Source organism: Agelaius phoeniceus, chromosome 3 (assembly GCF_051311805.1).
Source record: "Agelaius phoeniceus isolate bAgePho1 chromosome 3, bAgePho1.hap1, whole genome shotgun sequence".
Taxonomy (NCBI): domain Eukaryota; kingdom Metazoa; phylum Chordata; class Aves; order Passeriformes; family Icteridae; genus Agelaius; species Agelaius phoeniceus.
Genome location: NC_135267.1, coordinates 820681 through 834097, shown reverse-complemented (window position 1 = coordinate 834097; position 13417 = coordinate 820681). Strand labels below are relative to the sequence as shown.

Below are 13417 nucleotides of genomic sequence, written 5' to 3'. Positions count from 1 at the left end.
AAAAGAAAAAAAAAAAAAGAAAATAAAAGAAAAAAAAAAAAGAAAGGAAAGAGCGGCAAAGTGAGAAAAAAAAATGGCAGCAGGAAGAGTTGGGAACGGCGGGATTGGCAAGAGGAGACACAGCAGGTTACATGGAGTTTGCTTTTGTTTTGCACCACCCTTTGTCCTCGATGCATGACACCAACATTACAGAAAGCAACCACTACAGAGGTCAGGACTCAATGGCACAGGGGGGATGGGATGTCTCCTGCACATGCTTCCACCAGAAAAGAGAAAAGAAAGTGAAAATAAAAGTTCCTTTTTCCACATAAGGCACAGGACAAAGAAACCCCACTCACGGACTCAAGGCGAAAATGAGTTTTTCCTGGCTCTTGCCTGATGCATCTAGAGAATATGGTGACTCAAGCACATGATCCATGACAGAAAATTCCACTGTTGTACAAAATCAATTGTTAATTCTAACCTTTATTCTTATACAATTTGCAGAAGAGAGTTGAGTATGATTGCTCTGGGGTTTAATGGCAGGAGGGACGGGACTATAATACAACCCAAATGTAGTGGTGAGCTGAGCAGGGACATGGAAATGAAGTCACGGAGATGAATTTCCTATACAATGTGTTGAGAAAACTGGAGTAGGCAAAGCTGTCCTAGCCAGAAAACCAAGGGGAGGCAGGAGCTTGTTAAGATGAGGAACAAAACCATTGGTTTCAGGTTAAAAAACGGGCAGAGTGGTTTGTTTTGCAGCGAGAAAAAAGGGGCGGTGGATGGCGATTGGTGAGAGAGGAGAAGGTTCAGCAGCACTTGCTCTTCCAGCCCGTCACCCCACTGCCACTGCTGATATCTACATTTTCACTGTTGGGCTCTTTTACAGGGGTCTGCAAGGAAACAAGTGAACACAGTTAGATGGCTCTGGAGATCCCCCAGGAAAACACCCAGAGCTGGGGGCTGGCATCGCCAGAGGGAACTGGGATCAGCTGTGCGCAAAGAGCTCCTCAGAAAGGCAGGGAATCCTCCCCCACTCCAGCACAAATGTGAACAACTAATTTAAGGGTTTTTTTCCTGTTGTTTGGTTTGTTTTAAATAAATGGAAAGCTGGGAAAAAACCCAGTGCTTGAAGTGGGACCACTGGGGGCTGGCATCGCCAGAGGGAACTGGGATCAGCTGTGCGCAAAGAGCTCCTCAGAAAGGCAGGGAATCCTCCCCCACTCCAGCACAAATGTGAACAACTAATTTAAGGGGTTTTTTTCCTGTTGTTTGGTTTGTTTTAAATGAATGGAAAGCTGGGAAAAACCCCAGTGCTTGAAGTGGGACCACCCCAAAGTCAAGTGGAATTATTTTAGAGCCAGCGCTGGGTTTGGTGGAGTAAGGAAATCCCAGCCTACAAACACCACAAGCTGAACTCAGATGATGTGAACTAATGACCTCCAAAACCCCCAGTTTTTATGGATAAACTGGGCTTGTTCCCAGCCTCTGCTCCCTGCTCCAGGGACAGCAGCTCCCATGGAAGGACACTCAAGCTCCTCCTTGTCACAGGACAGAACTTGGTGACACCGAAGCCAAAACCCCACTCCAGTGGATTTGATCCAACACCAACATCTACTTCCAGCTGGCTGGAAAGGAACCTAAACCCTCACCACAATTCACTCTCCACATTCCTTTTTTAACTCTCTTTGTCACAGCCTTGCAGAAGAATCCCAGGAATAATGACAGAGGCCAAAAATGAAGATTTAAGGCCCAAAGGTTGGTATGGTTTGTAGCCTGACCTCCTGTTCACCAGTGTTTTCACCCCATTTTTCACACAAAGCTTGTCAGAAACTGATTAAGAAATGACTGAGGACTGCAGTGACAACTGGGTGACATTATCCACAGAATCATCACACAGGAGAGGGAGGAAGGCAGGGCTGAGACAGGCTTGGGATGGGGTTTATTTGTGTAGGAACAGGAAGAGGACAGGGAACAAGGGCCAGGGTTGGCCAACCCATGTGTCTGGAGCTCTGGAGCTCCCATGAGCTGCTCCTAGGCAGGAATGTTCCAGCACAGGGGTTTCTGTGTACACTGAGCCCTTGGCCAGGGGAGCACATCCCACAGAAATGGTGCCAGAGCCATGCAGGGATCCAGCCCAGCTCAGTCCTGAAACACCTCAGTGGCACCTGCAGGAAGCTGATGGAATTTTGAACTCCTGACAGAGGTCAGGGCCACAGGTACAGCAGCTCTGGGCACACAGGGATCTGCCACAGGCCATGGACACAAGCCAGGGTGGCAGCAGGGCCAGGGCAGTGCCCGTCCCCTGTGCTGGCACTGCTGGGGCACCTCCAGGGCTGGGGGCAGCTCTGGGCCCCTCCTGACACGAGAGACCTGCAGGGGCTGGAGCTGGGAAGGGAATGGAGCCCCAGGAGGGGCTGAGGGAGCTGGGCAGGGAATGGAGCCCCAGGAGGGGCTGAGGGAGCTGGGCAGGGAATGGAGCCCCAGGAGGGGCTGAGGGAGCTGGGCAGGGAATGGAGCCCCAGCAGGGGCTGAGGGAGCTGGGCAGGGAATGGAGCCCCAGCAGGGGCTGAGGGAGCTGGGCAGGGGCTCAGCCTGGAGCAAAGGAGGCTCAGGGGGCCCTTGTGGCTCTGCACAAGTCCCTGCCAGGAGGGCACAGCCAGGGGGGGTCGGGCTCTGCTCCCAGGGAACAGGGACAGGACAAGGGGAAATGGCCTCAGGCTGGGACAGGAGGGTTTAGATTGGATATAGGGAACAATTTCTTGCTGGGAAAGCTGCCCATCCCTGGAGGGATTTCAAAGCCCTGTGGATGTGGCACTTGGGGCCATGGATCAGTGGTGGCTCTGGCAGTGCTGGGGGATGATTTGACTTGGTGCTCTCAGGAAGCTTTTCCAGCCTCACTGATTCCATGGTTCATTGGTTCACTGCACCTCTCAGGAAGATGATGTGGGGCAGTGGAAGCCCCAAGGAAATGCCATGGCTGGGAGCACAGCTGGGAGTGGCAGAGCTCGTTCCTGCCCCACCCTCCACTCCTGAACTCTTCCCAAGAGCCCCTCAAGAGCTGTCAGTGCATGGACAGACACAGTGGCAGGAAAGGAGAATTCTCTCCACACCAATGGAAACATTTCACTCCAGCACAGGCACAACAACCATGAGTGTAAGGGCCAAACAAACAGGAATTTCAGTTCCTTGGCTCTGATGGAGGTTACTCCCTGTAGGCAGGCCCCCTACAACAACAAAGCCTCAAACAAGCTACAGAAGTTCAGCCCTGCTCCTTCAGGGACTGCTCTGCCTCAGCACAGCAAAGTCAAAGTGCAACCATCCAGGTGAACATCACAACAGGAGAGCTGGAATTTCAGGAAATTTGTTCCAAAGGAATGCTGTGAGCACCTACCTTTCGAAGAATGTCTTCTGCTAATGTGAGGAATGCCTTCTCAATGTTTATATTTGCTTTTGCACTAGTTTCAAAAAACCTAATACCGTGCTCCCTGGCAATCTGCAGCAAACAGAGAGAGGCAGGTTAGAGAGGCTGGGCATGCTCCAGTGGTGCCACCACCACTTTGGGATCAGCAGCTTTTATAAAGCAGGGAATACTGGACTGGACATGAAGCCAGGGGTGCCAATGGCCCCTGGGCTGTGCCAGCTCTGGGGTGGCAGCAGGGCCAGGGCAGTGCTCATCCCCTGTGCTGGCACTGCTGGGGCACCTCCAGGGCTGGGGCAGCTCTGGGCCCCTCCTGACACGAGAGACCTGCAGGGGCTGGAGCTGGGCAGGGAATGGAGCCCCAGGAGGGGCTGAGGGAGCTGGGCAGGGAATGGAGCCCCAGGAGGGGCTGAGGGAGCTGGGAAGGGAATGGAGCCCCAGGAGGGGCTGAGGGAGCTGGGAAGGGAATGGAGCCCCAGGAGGGGCTGAGGGAGCTGGGCAGGGAATGGAGCCCCAGGAGGGGCTGAGGGAGCTGGGCAGGGGCTCAGCCTGGAGCAAAGGAGGCTCAGGGGGGCCCTTGTGGCTCTGCACAAGTCCCTGCCAGGAGGGCACAGCCAGGGGGGGTCGGGCTCTGCTCCCAGGGAACAGGGACAGGACAAGGGGAAATGGCCTCAGGCTGGGCCAGGGCAGGCTCAGGGTGGACACCAGGAGGAATTTCTGCATGGAAAGGGGGCTCAGGCCTTGGCAGGGGCTGCCCAGGGAGGTTTGGGGTGCCCATCCCTGCAGGTGTCACCTGGATGTGGCACTGAGTGCCCTGGGCTGGGGACAAGGTGGGGATTGAGCACAGCTGGGACTGGATGGGCTGGGAGGGATTTTCCAGCCTCAGGGATTCTGGGATTCTGTGTCTCCCTTCCAACTGGCACCAGCAGCACCATCCAGGTAAGGTGGCTCAGAAGATTCAGAATGTCACAACTCAGAACAATTAAAATCTACTAAATAGTCCCCAGTCTGTGTCTGGGCCTAAGAGGACAGACACCACACACTGTGACACTGTGAGGAATTTCAGGGATGTCTGGGAACTTTGAGTTCTCAAAAGAAGCAGAAACTGCAGCTGAGCTCACTCCATTCATGGCAGTTTTTGAGCAAACATTCCCAGGATTCACATCCATCAGCTCCTGCATTCATTCCCTGGCACACCCCACTGGGGCATCCCAACCCCCTGGAGCAGGCAGAAGTCTTGGCAGTGATTTGCTGACTTGGATGAAGAAGTTTTTGTTGGATACTCACCTGTTCACCTTTTGCTTTAGGGACAACTCTTTTATCTTCCATGTCACACTTGTTTCCTAGCAGCATCCTCTCCACATCCTCGTTGGCATGCTGGAAGGACACAGGGACAGGGTTACAGGGTCACACATGTCCCCCTCACACCCAAAATACCTGCTTCACTTTGGTGTGGCCAGGCCACCACCTGCACCTGCAATTTGGGGACATTTACAGCTGCCCACAATGGAGCTCCATGCACTGCAGTGCAGAGCAACAAGCTGTTCATTAACCCCAGCCTCTAATGACTTCCTAGCACTGGTTAATGGTTTTTTTTTCCTCTCCACTTTGTCACTGCACAATGTGAGGGATGAGCCAGGGGAGAAAAAGGGACTGGGGAGGAAAACAGGGGGCAGGACCCAAAGAGAGAAATGAGAGAAGGGAACCAGAAACCAGAGAACAGGGCAGGGTCTCCAAAGGGGCAGGGAGGGGAGGGGTTGTTGTTTCCTCAACAGTGCCAGCCTGGCAGGGATGAGGAGTCCCAGATCCAGCCCAGATCCATTCCTGCAGCACAGGCCTCTCTGGAGGGGCAATATGGATCATTTCTCATCAGTCCTGGGGAGCTGGGGAGGTCCTGTCTCACTGCAGGTTGGCCAGCACAAGTGCCACATCCACACAGCTTTTAAATCCCTCAGAGATGGGGACTCCACCCCTGCCTGGGCAGCCTGCAGAGAGTTATGATGATGCCAGGCTCCAGGAAGTACTGAAGGAGGATCCAGGAACTCCAGGAGCTGGGGAAGGTGCTGGAGCAGATCACCTGGGCTGTGATCACACACAGCATGTGCAGGACAAGCAGGAGATCAGGCCCAGCCAGTCTGGCTTTGTGACAGGCCCTGCTGGCCCAGCCTGATCTCCTTCTGTGACACTGTGACCTTAATGGAGGAGGGAAAGGCTGTGGATGCAAAGCCTGGGCTTTCCTAAAGCCTTTGGCACCTTCTCCCATGGCATTCTCTGCAGAAACTGGCTGATCCTGGCTTAGATAGGTGCACTCTGCTGGGATAGACCTGGGCAGGGAGGCACATCCAGCTGGGCACGGGCACCAGGGCGCTCAGGGCTGGCTCAGTCCTGCCCAACACCTTCAGGGCATGGAGGGCACCAGCCTGGCCCAGCCCAGGGACAGCCCCAGGGGGGGATGTGGATCTGCTGGGGACAGGGGGCTCTGAGAGGGACCAGGACAGCCTGGATCCATGGGCTGAGGGACAACGAGGGTGAGGGACAACAAGGGTGAGGGACAACAAGGGTGAGGGACAAACTGTTCTATTGGTTTCATGTGAATTGTTCTGACTTAATGACCACTCACAGCCAGCTGTGTCAGACTCTGAGGAGAGAGTCACGAGTTTTTCATTAGTATCTTGTTAAACCTTCTGTAAGTATCCTTTCTCTATTCTTTAGTATAATATATAATATGATATGATGATGATATGATGATATGATGATATGATGATATGATGATATGATGATATGATGATATGATATATGATATGATATGATATGGTAATAAATTAGCCTTCTAAGAACATGGAGTCAGATTCATCATTCCTTCCTCTTCTGATGGGGGACCCTGAAAACACCACACACAGGAGCTCAGGTGTGGAATGACTGGCTCAGGTTTGGGGTGTCTGGCTCAGGTTTGGGGATGCCTGGCACATGTTTGGGGTGTCTGGCTCAGGTTTGGGATGTCTGGCTCAGGTTTGGCTCATGTTTGGCTCAGGTGTAGGGTGTCTGGCTCAGGTTTGGGGTGTCTGGCTCAGGTGTGGGGATGCCTGGCACATGTTTGGGGTGTCTGGCTCAGGTTTGGATCATGTCTGGCTCAGGTGTGGGGATCCCTGCCTCATGTCTGAGGTGTCTGGCACACGTTTGGGGATGCCTGGCTCACGTTTGGGGTGTCTGGCTCAGGTTTGGGGATGCCTGGCACACGTTTGGGGTGTCTGGCTCACGTTTGGGATATCTGGCTCAGGTTTGGCTCATGTTTGGCTCAGGTGTGGGGTCTCTGGCACACGTTTGGGGATGCCTGGCTCACGTTTGAGGTGTCTGGCTCAGGTGTGGGATGTCTGGCTCAGGTTTGGGATGTCTGGCTCAGGTGTGGGGATCCCTGGCTCATGTTTGGGGTGTCTGGCTCAGGTTTGTGATGTCTGGCTCAGGTTTGGGATGTCTGGCTCAGGTTTGGATCATGTCTGGCTCAGGTGTGGGATGTCTGGCTCAGGTTTGTGATGTCTGGCTCAGGTTTGGCTCATGTCTGGCTCAGGTTTGGGATGTCTGGCTCAGGTTTGGATCATGTCTGGCTCAGGTGTGGGATGTCTGGCTCAGGTGTGGGGATCCCTGGCTCATGTTTGGGGTGTCTGGCTCAGGTTTGGCTCATGTTTGGTTCACGTTTGAGGTGTCTGGCCCCGGTTTGGGGTGTCTGGCCCAGGTTTGAGGTGTCTGGCTCAGGTTTGGGGTGTCTGGCCCAGGTTTGAGGTGTCTGGCTCAGGTTTGGGAGGTCTGGCCCCGGTTTGAGGTGTGTGGCCCCAGTTTGGGGTGTTTGGCCCCGGTTTGGGGTGTGTGGCCCCAGTTTGGGGTGTCTGGCCCCGGTTTGGGGTGTATGGCCCCAGTTTGGGCTGTGTGGCCCAGGTGTGGGGATGCCTTGCTCACGTTTGGGGTGTCTGGCTCAGGTTTGGCTCATGTCTGGCCCCAGTTTGGGGTCTGGCCCTGGTTTGGGCTGTGTGGCCCCGGTTTGGGGTGTGCAGCCCCAGTTTGGGCTGTGTGGCCCAGGTGTGGGGATGCCTTGCTCACGTTTGGGGTGTCTGGCTCAGGTTTGGCTCATGTCTGGCCCCGGTTTGGGGTGTGTGGCCCCAGTTTGGGCTGTGTGCCCCCGGTTTGGGGTGTGCAGCCCCAGTTTGGGCTGTGTGGCCCAGCTGTGGCACTCACCTCGTCGATGTTCCTGAGCCACTTGCTGATGTTCTCGAAGCTCTTGGCGTTGGTGATGTCGTAGACCAGCATGATGCCCATGGCCCCTCGGTAGTAGGAGGTGGTGATGGTGTGGAAGCGCTCCTGCCCCGCCGTGTCCCTGGGGAAACACCACAGGCTCCTCAGGGACATGGACAAGCCATTGCTCTTATGTAGAATACTTTTATTTTTAAAGCATTTTTAATTTAAAAAAATTTAAAATTTTTATTTACATGGTTTAAATAAATTTAAAAAGTTGTTTACATAGTTTTATTATAATTTCTAAATTTTTATTTATATAGTTTTCATATAATTGTAGACATTTTTATTTACATATTTTTAAGATTTTTTTTAAATTTCATTTTTAAAATTTTTATTTATATGCTTATAAAAATTTTTTTAAAATTATATAACACAGTTGTAATATAATTAAAAAAAATATTTACATAGCTTTAATATACTTTTTCAATTTTTTATTTACAGTTTTAATAAATGTTACATTTTTTTATTTACATAGTTTAAATATAATTTATTAAATTTTACTTCTATAGTAGTAATATAATTTTTCAAGTTTTTATTTACCTGGTTTTAATAAATTTTTAAAAATTATATTTACATAATTAAAATATAATTTTAAAATGTTTTATTTATATTATTTTAATATAATTTAAAAAATTTTTACATAGCTTTAATATAATTTTAAAAAATTTTGTTTGCATAGATCTAATATAATTTAAAAATTTTGTTCAAATAGTTTTAATATAATGTTAAACATTTTTACTTACATAAATTTAAGATAATTTTTAAAAATGTAACTTTAAAAATTTTACTTACATGGTTTTATAACATTTTAAAATTTTTATTTACATAGTTGTAACATAATTTTAAAAATTTTATTGACATTGCTTTAATACACTTTTAAAAAATTATTTACATAGTTTTAATACAATTTAAAAAATATTTATTTACATAGTTATAATATAATTTTAAAAAAATTTAAATAGTTTTAATATAATTTTAAACATTTTTATTTACACAATTTTAAGAGATTTTTTAAAAATTTAATTTTTAAAACTTTTATTTACATAGTTGTATTACAATTTTTAAATTTTTATTTACATAGTTGTAATATAATTTAAATTTTTTAAATTTACTTCATTTAAATCTTTATTTCTTTTAATAGTTTATTTTATTTTTATTTTAATAGTTGATATTATATAACTATATATATATAAAACAATATTAGAAGGTATTGGGTTTGAATTTAAGTGGTTAGTAATTTATTGAAACTTATTTTATTTTGTTTATTGGTTGGCAGTAGTGTATGCTTGTATTAATTTTTTTAGGTAGTTTACATTTTTAGTTCTTTGGAAAGTGAGTGTTTTATATGGGTAGAATTTTCCTTTTTATAGGTGAGAGTTTTTTTCATAAGAATGGATTGTTATGTAAATTGATTTTTATTTTTCTTATTTTTTTAACAGGAACTTTTTAGGTTAGTTGTTAGTTTAGTTGAATTAGTAAGGCTTGATTTTATAAGGTAAATAATAAATGATATAAATAAAATATAAATAATATAAATAACATAAATAAAATATAAATAATATAAATAAAATATAAATAATATTTTACTTGTAAGTAACAGCACATATGGCACAGACAGAGCAGGGTGGATCCACAGAGACAACAAGCCAACACTTTTTGGGACTCACACTTAACCCCAAGAGGAATTTTGTTCTCAGATCAGCCTGATAAAACTGTAAAACTTTTTTTTTTATTTGTTTAACTCGATCCTGCAAATGTAAATTCTGCCATTTCTGATCAAAGGCTGTGGAACATCACTCCAGCTGTGCTGTTAAATGTTGGTGTGTGAGCAACATGCTGAAAACTGATCACAAAACATCAGTGACAGCCTGGAATTGCCATTAGCTCCTGGGATTTTGGATGAGATGTGCTTAAAAAAACCTGGGAATGAGCTGAATATTGACAATAAACTGAGAATTAATGAGAAAGAATTAACTGCACATTCTGCAGTGTCCTTCAGAGGCCACGAACCCCAGAGATTGGAGCTTTACAGGCAGTTTGCAGTGACATCGTTCATGTGACAGGGACATGGAGCTGCTGGACAGAGCCCAGAGGAGGCCCCAGAGCTGCTGCAGGGCTGGAGCCAGGCTGGGGGAGCTGGGGGTGCTCACCTGGAGAGGAGAAGGAGCCAGGGAGAGCTCAGAGCCCCTGGCAGGGCCTGAAGGGGCTCCAGGAGAGCTGCAGAGGGACTGGGGACAAGGCCTGCAGGGACAGGAGCCAGGGAATGGCTCCCAGTGCCACAGGGCAGGGCTGGATGGGATCTTGGGAATGAGGAATTGTGCCCTGGCACAGGGTGCCCAGCCTGGATCCCTGGCAGTGCCCAAGGCCAGGGCTTGGAGCAGCCTGGGACATGGGAAGTGTCCCTGCCATGGCAGGGGTGGCACTGGATGAACTTTAAGGTCCCTTCCAGCCCAAACCAGTCTATGATTCAGTTATTCCATGACAAGGTAGACTCCAAGGTGTCCCCAGATTTAAACTGGACTCAAGCAAGGTTCCACACTCCATAACCCCTCCAGAAAGGCCCAGTGTGTCCCTGACCCCCAGCTCCTGACTCACAACCCAGCACACTCAGCCACTGATGTCCATCTGCTTGCTCCTGGTGACACTAGGACAAGGCCAAGGAGCAGAGGAGGGGACAGGCAGGTCCCAAACCCCAGCAGCCTCTGCCAGGGATGTCCTGCCAGGCCTGGATCTCTGCCTGTGGCCTCAGAAGGTCCCTGACCCCACTCCCAGCTCCACAAAGCACCCAGGGATCCCACACTGTGCCTGACATGGCTGCTGTGCTTCTGGAACCTTCCCCAGCCTGGTGTGATTGGCCAAAGGGCTCAGGTACAGCCCCAGCTCCCACTGCCCCTGGACTCTTCCCAGTGCCCATGTCCCAGAAACACCCAGGACACTCAGCTGGAGCCTCAGCAGCCCCACACTGGGACATTTCCAGGTTTCCTCACCCCACTCCTGGCCCCACCAGGAGCTCTGACATCCCACACTGAAGTCCAGGACTTGGCATTTGGCTGCACTGAATTTCACAGGACCTTTTCCAGTGACATTTCTCCAGCTGGCTGAGAGCAGCTGGAATTATTATTAGTTTAAATCCACTCCTTGACTGGATTTAAACTTTACAGCTTCACCTTTTCTGGCTTATCTCCCATAAAAGACCCAGAGTCTCTCCCTTTGTCCCAGTGTTAACTCTTCCCTGGCAGGGTGGGCAGACCCTGGCACAGGGTGCCCAGCCTGGATCCCTGGCAGTGCCCAAGGCCAGGCTGGACACTGGCACACCCTGGCACACTGGGAGCTGTCCCTGCCATGGCAGGGGTGGGAATGAGATGGGCTTTAAGGTCCCTTCCCACCCAAACAATTCTGGGATTCCATTAAGTGATTTGGAGGAATTTAATTATTTAATTGATGGCTTTCCTAGCATATCCCAGAGAGAGACAGAGAAAGGGATCCTTTCCTTCACTCAGGACAAACTCCTGCAAAGTATCTCCACTCACACCCTCATTATTTTCTCTGTACCCACTCTCCAGCACCTTCCCTCCCACTGGCTCCTACCAAGCAGGACAGTGCTGGAGGAGCCTGACCAACCCCAGCAGATTTTTGGGATCTGTGATTCCTCCCTCCTGCCACGGCCAGCAGCTGTCACAGGAACAATTCTGAGTGGTTTTACACCAACTTGGAGTAGGCAGCACGGAGCTGCTACTCACTGCTTGTCACATCCTACAGCTGACTCCCTGGTTAACTCCTCCACTGCTTTTTCTGGCAACTGCAGCTCAGCTAATGGAAGAGAAGAATGCTGGGGAGGGAAGAAGCAAAGAACCTGGAGTGTTTCCCTTTTCATTTTTTTTTTAAATAGATGCTATAGCTCTGCCCTTTCCCCTGGTTAATGGGTTCTCCATTCATTATTCAGAGATAACTCCTAATGGCTGGAGATTAGAGCTGGCTGAGGCAAACAGGAAATGAGTTATGGCTCTCTGGGTGCCCACGAGGCCTGGATCCACCCTGGGCAAACTGCAGCAGACACTGGGGGCACGCAGGGGATGTTTGCAGCCCTGGCTCCCAGCCCTTTGTTCAAACCTCTGGGTGTAGGCACAAACTGGCTCACACTCCCAGCTGCCATGAATGTGGGCAAGGATTATTGAAACAGCCAGGGAGAGTGAAACAGAGCTGGAAAGGGAGGGAGCTTGGATGTTCAGCTTTGTGAAGACAAACGAGGCTGTCCTGTGGGACTGGGGAAAGGAGATGCTCAAGGAAAGTGAAAAATCTCTTTGAATTATTCTCATGCCAACATTAAAATATGCATAAGCTGTATCATATTAGAGGTTTAACCTGGAGAGAAAGGAATTTCTGGGACAGCTTTCCAGCTGACCTGGCAGAGACTGAAGAAACCTTAAAATGCATTATGATTTATTGATGAAAGATTTACATGGCTGCAGCAAGAAGAGATTTAGATCTGGTGATTTGTGAGCATCCTGCCAATCCACGTGGCTCAAAATGAAGCTCTTCAACATATGAAAGCAAGTAATTCCTAGCAAATAACCCCAAGAATTTTATTACTGTCCCAATGTTGTTACATTTGCAGCTCAGTGCTGCACTGGAGAGACTGGGGAACACCAGGCTGAGGATTTCCCTTCCCAAAGGGAAAAGAGTCCCTGGCTCAGCACTCCTGGCTGGAGAAAGCTGGGCATGGAGGCACATCCAGCTGGGCACGGGCACCAGGGGGCTCAGGGCTGCCTCAGTCCTGCCCAACACCTTCATGGATGGGCTGGGAGGGCACTCAGGGCACCCTCAGCCAGGGTACCCTGCATGGGAGGATGTGCTGGAGGGCAGGAAGCTCTGCAGCAGAGGGATCTGGGCAGGCTGGATCCATGGAAAGGGTGCTCAGGCCTTGGAAGGGGGGTTTGGAATGTCCACCCCTGCAGGGGTCCCAGCAAGGCCTGGATGTGGCACTCAGAGCCCTGGGCTGGGGACAAGGTGGGCATTGGGCACAGCTGCACTCCATGGCCATGGAGGGATTTTCTCATGGATTCCATGGCCATGGAGGGATTTTCTCATGGACTCCATGGCCATGGAGGGATTTTCCCATGGACTCCATGGCCATGGAGGGATTTTCTCATGGACTCCATGGCCATGGAGGGATTTTCCCACCTCAGTGATCCTGGGGTTCTGTGCTCTTTCAGGTATCTCATGACTGGCAAATTTCAGCTTTTCTGAATAATACTCAGCAAGGAAAAAAAAAATGCCCAGAATTCCCAGAATGACCAGGTTGGAAGAGACCTTCAAGATCATGGAGTCCAATCCAGCCCCAACACCTCAGTTAAACCCTGGCACACCAGTTAAACACACCCAGGGATGGGGACTCCACCACCTCCCTGGTCCCTGGGAATTCCCAAAGACCCCAAATTCTCAGAATTCCCAGAATGACCAGGTTGGAAAAGATCTTCAAGACCACCAAGTCCAATCCATCCCCAACACCTCAACCCTGGCCCCCAGTGCCACATCCAGGCCTTGTTAAACACACCCAGGCATGGGGACTGCACCACCTCCCCGGGCAGAACATTCCAGAACTTTATCACCCTTTCTGTACAGAACTTTTTCCTGATATCCAACCTGAATTGCCCTTGGTGCAGCTCGAGGCTGTGTGCTGTGGTTGTGTCAGTGCTGCTGGAGAAAGAGCCCAGCCCCAGCTGAGCA

At 49.4% G+C, this 13417-nt stretch overlaps 1 protein-coding gene across 1 annotated transcript in view; it reads right to left on the bottom strand.

Moving 5' to 3' along the window:
• Window positions 1-445: 445 nt before the first annotated feature.
• Window positions 446-13417, bottom strand: part of RAB10 (RAB10, member RAS oncogene family) — a 48118-nt gene continuing 35146 nt past the window's right edge. The window contains exons 3-6 of the mRNA XM_054652938.2: window positions 7631-7769; window positions 4691-4780; window positions 3377-3478; window positions 446-875 (exon numbers count right to left, since the gene is read on the bottom strand). Coding sequence (XP_054508913.1) covers window positions 792-875; window positions 3377-3478; window positions 4691-4780; window positions 7631-7769 — 415 coding nt within the window. The 3' untranslated portion in view covers window positions 446-791. The remainder of the gene's footprint in view (window positions 876-3376; window positions 3479-4690; window positions 4781-7630; window positions 7770-13417) is intronic.